General features: G+C 49.2%; 1 protein-coding gene across 6 annotated transcripts in view; it reads left to right on the forward strand.

Annotated features, from left to right (window-relative positions):
- The window catches only part of tmc6b (transmembrane channel-like 6b), a 58,837-nt gene that overhangs the window by 25,164 nt on the left and 23,077 nt on the right, over positions 1-10,596 (forward strand). For all 6 annotated transcript variants that reach the window (XM_079845194.1, XM_079845193.1, XM_079845192.1 and 3 more), the window contains 3 exons: positions 1,954-2,091; positions 9,164-9,322; positions 9,453-9,561. In XM_079845194.1, the coding sequence (XP_079701320.1) occupies positions 1,954-2,091; positions 9,164-9,322; positions 9,453-9,561 (406 nt within the window). The remainder of the gene's footprint in view (positions 1-1,953; positions 2,092-9,163; positions 9,323-9,452; positions 9,562-10,596) is intronic.

Consider the following 10,596-nt stretch of genomic DNA (forward strand, 5'->3'; position numbering starts at 1 on the left):
ATTGGTTGCGAGTGTAATTGTTTAGGTTATTTTATAGTTCAGATGTGTGGAAATCACTGCGTTGTGAAACTTTTGGGGACAAAACAATCCCGCACCTGTTGAGTCTCTGTTATAAAGCACTTACACACAATATTACTCTAAACTCTAAACGAATAGTTAGTGTGTTACTACATTGAAAGCGATAACAAGGTTTCTTTCGATATGTGACGATAATGCCGCTCTGCTTTCGACTCGTTCTTCATGAAGTAGCGGCGCAACCAAGTAGAGTCAGCGTATCTCACAGCGCCATCTGCTGGTGGAAGTAAGCACTCCACCATTGCTCCAATAAGCAGCCGCTGCTGTGTGAGGTTGGTTGGGCACTTCTTTTTGGAAGAAAACTCCAGATGGAGGCGTTTCAGGAGTTCAGAAACACTGATATACAGTCCTTCCAGAAAAATGCGGCTTTTTTTTGTGATTGTTGCGGGCAAAAATCCTTGATTATGCGGCACGTTTTCTTAAAAAATGCGATGAAAAATGCGGGATATTTATGCAATTTTATGCGATAAAATTGCGGGAACTTGCAAAAACTGCGGTTTGATGAGAAAGAGAAAAAAAGCACTACATCACAGAAAGTGCTGGAATATTTAAGTTCTCATCTTGTTTTATTGAAGACCTTAATAATGGCTCAAATTTACAAAACATTTAGTCAATCAAGTTCTGTAGCTTTACAAAAGGAATATGCTACAACTTCTGAAAAAATTAATAAATAACTTCCTGTTTTACAGATGTCGCTATACAAAACAGACATTTGAGTGCTTCCAATGCACAAAGTGCAATCTCTTAAAGGGTTAGTTCACCTAAAAATGAAAATTCTGTCATTAATGACTTCCCTTTATGTTGTTGGACACAAATTAAGATATTTTAGTTGAATTCCGATGGCTCAGAAAGGCCTCCATTGGCACAATGTTCACTCTCAAGACCCATAAAAGGTAGCCTACTAAAGACGTCGTTACAAAGTCCATCTCACTACAGTGGTTCTACAATAACTTTATGAAGCGGCGATAATAGTTATTGTGTGCAAAAAAAACTAAATAACGACTTATATAGTGATGACTGATTTCAAAACACAGCATCATGATGCTATGAATCATCGAGTCGATTCATGATTCGGATCGCGTGTCAAACTGCTGAAATACGTGACTTTGGCGATCCAACACGCTGAATCGACTCATTGATTCATAACGCTTCAAACCGCTGAATCGACTCATTGATTCATAACGCTTCAAACCGCTGAATCGACTCATTGATTCATAACGCTTCAAACCGCTGAATCGACTCATTGATTCATAACGCTTCAAACCGCTGAATCGACTCATTGATTCATAACGCTTCAAACCGCTGAATCGACTCATTGATTCATAACGCTTCAAAGCTTCATGATGCTGTGTTTTGAAATCAGTCAGCACACTGGGAAACTGCTTTGCTCTTTTGCTGTTATTTTTGTTGGCCAATGGGAGTTTGTGCTTCATCATGGTTTCACCGGTATCTATGGTTTCTCCACGGGGTTTGAAGCTTTTCGATAACGTTCGCGTCGGGTAATCACGTCACTTCAAAACGTTCCCATGGCAATAGGCGGAAATGGCGGCTCTTGTGTGAAGTAAGCGAAAAATTTTCAACTTTCTGCTAATATATATGACTTTTTTTGCAACGAAAATGCGGGGATTATGAAATCATGATAGCCCCGCATATTTTGCACGCAGAAATAGGCAATTTATGCGGCGAAAGTGCGGCGTATTTGAAAAAATGCGGCCCCCGCATGAATATGCGGACTTTGGCTGATTATGCGTTAAATCACGCGATCGCATAATCGCGTTTTTCTGGAGGGACTGGATATAGAGAAGAGCGACAGATGATCATGCAGGAAAGCAGAACGGGTGATTTTTAATGCTGTGTGTGTGTGTGTGTGTGTCTCAGATGATGTCATGCGTCTGGAGAGTCCGGCGTACCATCGGTCGGACAGCGAGGAGCCTCAGCAGGCGGAGCGTTTGATTGGAGAGCGCTGGTCATCTGACACACTCAAAGTCCTGTCCTCCATGCCCAGCCGCACCATCGGTCAGTCTGAGAGCGTGTTTGTGATTCAGTTCTGTGTGTGTGTGTGTGTGTTTCATGTTTCAACCCACCGAAGAACACACTCACAGAACCCACTAGCAGAACACACTCACAGAACCCACTAGCAGAACACACTAGCAGAACACACTAGCAGAACACACTAGCAGAACACACTCGCAGAACACACTATCAGAACACACTCGCAGAACACACTCGCAGAACACACTCGCAGAACACACTATCAGAACACACTAGCAGAACACACTCGCAGAACACACTCGCAGAACACACTAGCAGAACACACTCGCAGAACACACTCGCAGAACACACTATCAGAACACACTCGCAGAACACACTCGCAGAACACACTCGCAGAACACACTATCAGAACACACTAGCAGAACACACTAGCAGAACACACTAGCAGAACACACTAGCAGAACACACTAGTGGAACACACTCGCGGAACACACTCGCAGAACACACTAGCAGAACACACTAGCAGAACACACTAGCAGAACACACTAGTGGAACACACTCGCAGAACACACTCGCAGAACACACTAGCAGAACACACTAGCAGAACACACTCGCAGAACACACTCGCAGAACACACTAGCAGAACACACTCGCGGAACACACTAGCGGAACACACCAGCGGAACACACCAGCAGAACACACTAGCGGAACACACTAGCAGAACACACTCGCAGAACACACTCGCAGAACACACCCGCAGAACACACTCGCAGAACACACTCGCAGAACACACTAGCAGAACACACTAGCAGAACACACTCGCAGAACACACTCGCAGAACACACTCGCAGAACACACTCGCAGAACACACTAGCAGAACACACTCGCAGAACACACTCGCAGAACACACTCGCAGAACACACCAGCAGAACACACTAGCAAAACACACCCGCAGAACACACTCGCAGAACACACTAGCAGAACACACTCGCAGAACACACTCGCAGAACACACCAGCAGAACACACTAGCAGAACACACCCGCAGAACACACTAGCAGAACACACCCGCAGAACACACTCGCAGAACACACCCGCAGAACACACTCGCAGAACACACTAGCAGAACACACTCGCAGAACACACTCGCAGAACACACTCGCAGAACACACTCGCAGAACACACCCGCAGAACACACTCGCAGAACACACTCGCAGAACACACCAGCAGAACACACTAGCAAAACACACCCGCAGAACACACTCGCAGAACACACTAGCAGAACACACTCGCAGAACACACTCGCAGAACACACCAGCAGAACACACTAGCAGAACACACCCGCAGAACACACTAGCAGAACACACCCGCAGAACACACCCGCAGAACACACTAGCAGAACACACCCGCAGAACACACTAGCAGAACACACTCGCAGAACACACTCGCAGAACACACTCGCAGAACACACTCGCAGAACACACTCGCAGAACACACCCGCGGAACACACTCGCGGAACACACTCGCAGAACACACCCGCAGAACACACTAGCAGAACACACCCGCAGAACACACTAGCAGAACACACTAGCAGAACACACTCGTGGAACACACTCGCAGAACACACCCGCAGAACACACTAGCAGAACACACTAGCAGAACACACTAGCAGAACACACTCGCAGAACACACTAGCAGAACACACTATCAGAACACACTAGCGGAACACACTAGCAGAACACACTATCAGAACACACTCGCAGAACACACTAGCAGAACACACTAGCAGAACACACTAGCAGAACACACTCGCGGAACACACTAGTGGAACACACTCGCTGAAGACACTCGCAGAACACACTATCAGAACACACTAGCGGAACACACTCGCAGAACACACTAGCAGAACACACTCGCAGAACACACTCGCAGAACACACTAGCGGAACACACTCGCAGAACACACTCGCAGAACACACTAGCAGAACACACCAGCAGAACACACTATCAGAATACACTATCAGAACACACTCGCAGAACACACTAGCAGAACACACTAGCAGAACACACTCGCAGAACACACCAGCAGAACACACCATCAGAACACACTCGCAGAACACACTCGCAGAACACACTAGCAGAACACACCAGCAGAACACACTATCAGAACACACTATCAGAACACACTCGCAGAACACACTATCAGAACACACTCGCAGAACACACCAGCAGAACACACTATCAGAACACACTCGCAGAACACACTATCAGAACACACTCGCAGAACACACTCGCAGAACACACTAGCAGAACACACCAGCAGAACACACTATCAGAACACACTCGCAGAACACACTCGCAGAACACACTAGCAGAACACACTAGCAGAACACTCGCAGAACACACTAGCAGAACACACTAGCAGAACACACCCGAACACACCCGCAGAACACACCCGCAGAACACACTCGCAGAACACACTCGCAGAACACACCCGCAGAACACACTCGCAGAACACACTAGCAGAACACACTAGCAGAACACACTAGCAGAACACACTCGCAGCACCCGCAGAACACACTCGCAGAACACACTAGCAGAACACACTAGCAGAACACACTAGCAGAACACACTAGCAGAGCACACTAGCAGAACACACTCGCAGAACACACTAGCAGAACACACTAGCAGAACACACTATCAGAACACACCCGCGGAACACACTCGCAGAACACACTAGCAGAACACACTAGCGGAACACACCCGCGGAACACACTCGCGGAACACACTCGCAGAACACACTAGCAGAACACAGTCGCAGAACACACTCGCAGAACACACTCGCAGAACACACTCGCAGAACACACTAGCAGAGCACACTAGCAGAACACACTCGCAGAACACACTCGCAGAACACACTCGCGGAACACACCCGCGGAACACACTCGCAGAACACACTAGCAGAACACACTCGCAGAACACACTCGCAGAACACATCCGCAGAACACACTCGCAGAACACAGTCGCAGAACACACTCGCAGAACACAGTCGCAGAACACACTCGCGGAACACACTCGCGGAACACACTATCAGAACACACCCGCAGAACACACTAGCGGAACACACTAGCGGAACACACTAGCAGAACACACTCGCGGAACACACCCGCGGAACACACTCGCAGAACACACTAGCAGAACACAGTCGCAGAACACACTCGCAGAACACACTCGCAGAACACACTAGCAGAGCACACTAGCAGAACACACTCGCAGAACACACTCGCAGAACACACTCGCAGAACACACTAGCCGAACACACTAGCAGAACCCACTCGCGGAACACACTCGCGGAACACACTCGCGGAACACACCCGCGGAACACACTAGCAGAACACACTCACAGAACACACTCGCAGAACACACCCGCAGAACACACTCGCAGAACACACTCGCGGAACACACTCGCGGAACACACTATCAGAACACACCCGCAGAACACACTAGCGGAACACACTAGCGGAACACACTAGCGGAACACACTAGCGGAACACACTCGCAGAACACACTCCCGGAACACACTCGCGGAACACACTATCAGAACACACTCGCAGAACACACTCGCGGAACACACTATCAGAACACACTCTTGGAACACACTCGCGGAACACACTATCAGAACACACTCGCAGAACACACTAGCAGAACACACTCGCAGAACACACTCGCAGAACACACTAGCAGAGCACACTAGCAGAACACACTCGCAGAACACACTCGCAGAACCCACTCGCAGAACACACTAGCAGAACCCACTAGCAGAACACACTAGCAGAACACACTCGCAGAACACACTCGCAGAACACACTAGCAGAACCCACTAGCAGAACACACTAGCAGAACACACTAGCAGAACCCACTAGCAGAACACACTCGCAGAACACACTCGCAGAACACACTAGCAGAGCACACTAGCAGAGCACACTAGCAGAACACACTCGCAGAACACACTCGCAGAACCCACTCGCAGAACACACTAGCAGAACCCACTAGCAGAACCCACTAGCAGAACACACTCGCAGAACACACTCGCAGAACACACTAGCAGAACCCACTAGCAGAACACACTAGCAGAACCCACTAGCAGAACACACTCGCAGAACACACTCGCAGAACACACTAGCGGAACACACTCGCAGAACACACTAGCAGAACACACTAGCAGAACACACTCGCAGAACACACTCGCGGAACACACTAGCGGAACACACTCGCAGAACACACTCGCAGAACACACTCGCAGAACACACTAGCAGAACACACTAGCAGAACACACTAGCAGAACACACTCGCAGAACACACTAGCAGAACACACTAGCAGAACACACTAGCAGAACACACTCGCAGAACACACTCGCAGAACACACTCGCGGAACACACTAGCGGAACACACTAGCGGAACACACTCGCAGAACACACTCGCAGAACACACTCGCAGAACACACTCGCGGAACACACTAGCAGAACACACTAGCAGAACACACTAGCAGAACACACTCGCAGAACACACTCGCGGAACACACTCGCAGAACACACTAGCAGAACACACTCGCGGAACACACTCGCAGAACACACTCGCAGAACACACTAGCAGAACACACTATCAGAACACACTCGCAGAACACACTCGCAGAACACACTAGCAGAACACACTAGCAGAACACTCGCAGAACACACTAGCAGAACACACTAGCAGAACACACCCGAACACACCCGCAGAACACACCCGCAGAACACACTCGCAGAACACACTCGCAGAACACACCCGCAGAACACACTCGCAGAACACACTAGCAGAACACACTAGCAGAACACACTAGCAGAACACACTCGCAGCACCCGCAGAACACACTCGCAGAACACACTAGCAGAACACACTAGCAGAACACACTAGCAGAACACACTAGCAGAGCACACTAGCAGAACACACTCGCAGAACACACTAGCAGAACACACTAGCAGAACACACTATCAGAACACACCCGCGGAACACACTCGCAGAACACACTAGCAGAACACACTAGCGGAACACACCCGCGGAACACACTCGCGGAACACACTCGCAGAACACACTAGCAGAACACAGTCGCAGAACACACTCGCAGAACACACTCGCAGAACACACTCGCAGAACACACTAGCAGAGCACACTAGCAGAACACACTCGCAGAACACACTCGCAGAACACACTCGCGGAACACACCCGCGGAACACACTCGCAGAACACACTAGCAGAACACACTCGCAGAACACACTCGCAGAACACATCCGCAGAACACACTCGCAGAACACAGTCGCAGAACACACTCGCAGAACACAGTCGCAGAACACACTCGCGGAACACACTCGCGGAACACACTATCAGAACACACCCGCAGAACACACTAGCGGAACACACTAGCGGAACACACTAGCAGAACACACTCGCGGAACACACCCGCGGAACACACTCGCAGAACACACTAGCAGAACACAGTCGCAGAACACACTCGCAGAACACACTCGCAGAACACACTAGCAGAGCACACTAGCAGAACACACTCGCAGAACACACTCGCAGAACACACTCGCAGAACACACTAGCCGAACACACTAGCAGAACCCACTCGCGGAACACACTCGCGGAACACACTCGCGGAACACACCCGCGGAACACACTAGCAGAACACACTCACAGAACACACTCGCAGAACACACCCGCAGAACACACTCGCAGAACACACTCGCGGAACACACTCGCGGAACACACTATCAGAACACACCCGCAGAACACACTAGCGGAACACACTAGCGGAACACACTAGCGGAACACACTAGCGGAACACACTCGCAGAACACACTCCCGGAACACACTCGCGGAACACACTATCAGAACACACTCGCAGAACACACTCGCGGAACACACTATCAGAACACACTCTTGGAACACACTCGCGGAACACACTATCAGAACACACTCGCAGAACACACTAGCAGAACACACTCGCAGAACACACTCGCAGAACACACTAGCAGAGCACACTAGCAGAACACACTCGCAGAACACACTCGCAGAACCCACTCGCAGAACACACTAGCAGAACCCACTAGCAGAACACACTAGCAGAACACACTCGCAGAACACACTCGCAGAACACACTAGCAGAACCCACTAGCAGAACACACTAGCAGAACACACTAGCAGAACCCACTAGCAGAACACACTCGCAGAACACACTCGCAGAACACACTAGCAGAGCACACTAGCAGAGCACACTAGCAGAACACACTCGCAGAACACACTCGCAGAACCCACTCGCAGAACACACTAGCAGAACCCACTAGCAGAACACACTCGCAGAACACACTCGCAGAACACACTAGCAGAACCCACTAGCAGAACACACTAGCAGAACCCACTAGCAGAACACACTCGCAGAACACACTCGCAGAACACACTAGCGGAACACACTCGCAGAACACACTAGCAGAACACACTAGCAGAACACACTCGCAGAACACACTCGCGGAACACACTAGCGGAACACACTCGCAGAACACACTCGCAGAACACACTCGCAGAACACACTAGCAGAACACACTAGCAGAACACACTAGCAGAACACACTCGCAGAACACACTAGCAGAACACACTAGCAGAACACACTAGCAGAACACACTCGCAGAACACACTCGCAGAACACACTCGCGGAACACACTAGCGGAACACACTAGCGGAACACACTCGCAGAACACACTCGCAGAACACACTCGCAGAACACACTCGCGGAACACACTAGCAGAACACACTAGCAGAACACACTAGCAGAACACACTCGCAGAACACACTCGCGGAACACACTCGCAGAACACACTAGCAGAACACACTCGCGGAACACACTCGCAGAACACACTCGCAGAACACACTAGCAGAACACACTAGCAGAACACACTCGCGGAACACACTAGCGGAACACACCGGTGTGTGTGAGGGCCCAGTATCTTGCAGTTCAGACTCTCTAAGACTGTGATTGGTCTGTGTGTGTGTGTGTGTGTGCAGGTCGAAGTCGAGGCGCGATCATCTCTCATTATTATAACCGCACGATGCAGCTGCGCAGACGCAGGCAGAGCCGGCCCTCCGTTCAACACTTCCCTCATTCCGCACGGCCCAGCATCCGCGGATACCGCATGGAGGTGGATGGAGCCGATCAGGAGGACGGTAAACACACTGAGGACCATTCCAGTGCACATTCATTCATTATTCCAAACTTTTGACTGGTAGTGTGTGATCTTTTCTATGTCCTGCTCATTCACTGTGTGTGTGTGTGTGTGTGTTTGTGTGTGTGTAGAGAATAAGAGGGAGCGTCTAGTGAATAATCTGCAGAATCTGTCGGCAAATGATCGTGTGCGAATGTTGAGAGCGATGCCATTGAGTCTCGCAGAGAAGAAAGAGCTCAGGTAAACACACACACACACACACACACACACACACACACACACACACACACACACACACACACACACACACACACACACACACACACACACACACACACACACTCTCTCTCACAGACACACACACACACACACACACACACATACACACTCTCTCTCACAGACACACACTCTCTCACAGACAGACAGACACACACACGCACACTCTCTCTCACACACACACACACACACTCTCTCTCACAGACACACACACTCTCTCACAGACAGACAGACACACACACACACGCACACTCTCTCTCACACACACACACGCACACTCTCTCTCACACACACACACGCACACTCTCTCTCACACACACACACACACTCTCTCTCACAGACACACACACTCTCTCACAGACAGACAGACACACACACGCACACTCTCTCTCACAGACACACACACACTCTCTCTCACAGACAGACACACAATGTGAGGACATTCCATAGGTGTAATGGTTTTTATACCGTACAAACCGTATTTTCTATCCCCTTACACTGACCCTAAACCTACCCATCACACACACACACACACACACACACACACACTGACCCTAAACCTACCCTCTAGTCTCTAGCTAATCAAGTATCATGGATAAATGAAGATATTTGTATATTAAAGAGAAAGTGTAGGAAAGCGGAACGAATTTGGAAATCAACTAGACTTCATGTTAATTTTGAGCACTGGAAGGTTTCACTTTTGCTTTTTAATAAAACGGTTAAAGTTGCGAGATCTGATTATTTTTCTAAATTGATCGATAATAACCGTCACAATTCCAAGTGTTTATTTAATGTAATAAATGAACTGACAAACCCGCGGCCTAGCATTACCTTGAGTCCGATAGACTGTAGGTCTTTATGACATTTTTTGTGGATAAGGTCGCAAATATAAGGGCTTCAATTTCGCCGCCTTTGGTTCAAAATGAGGATCATTTATCTCGTAGAATGGTATTGTTGGATTCCTTTTCACCCGTATCCGAGCAAGATATTTCTGAGATT

The sequence above is a fragment of the Gobio gobio genome (assembly GCF_949357685.1).
Source record: "Gobio gobio genome assembly, chromosome: 19".
In the NCBI taxonomy this organism is placed as follows: Eukaryota; Metazoa; Chordata; class Actinopteri; order Cypriniformes; family Gobionidae; genus Gobio; species Gobio gobio.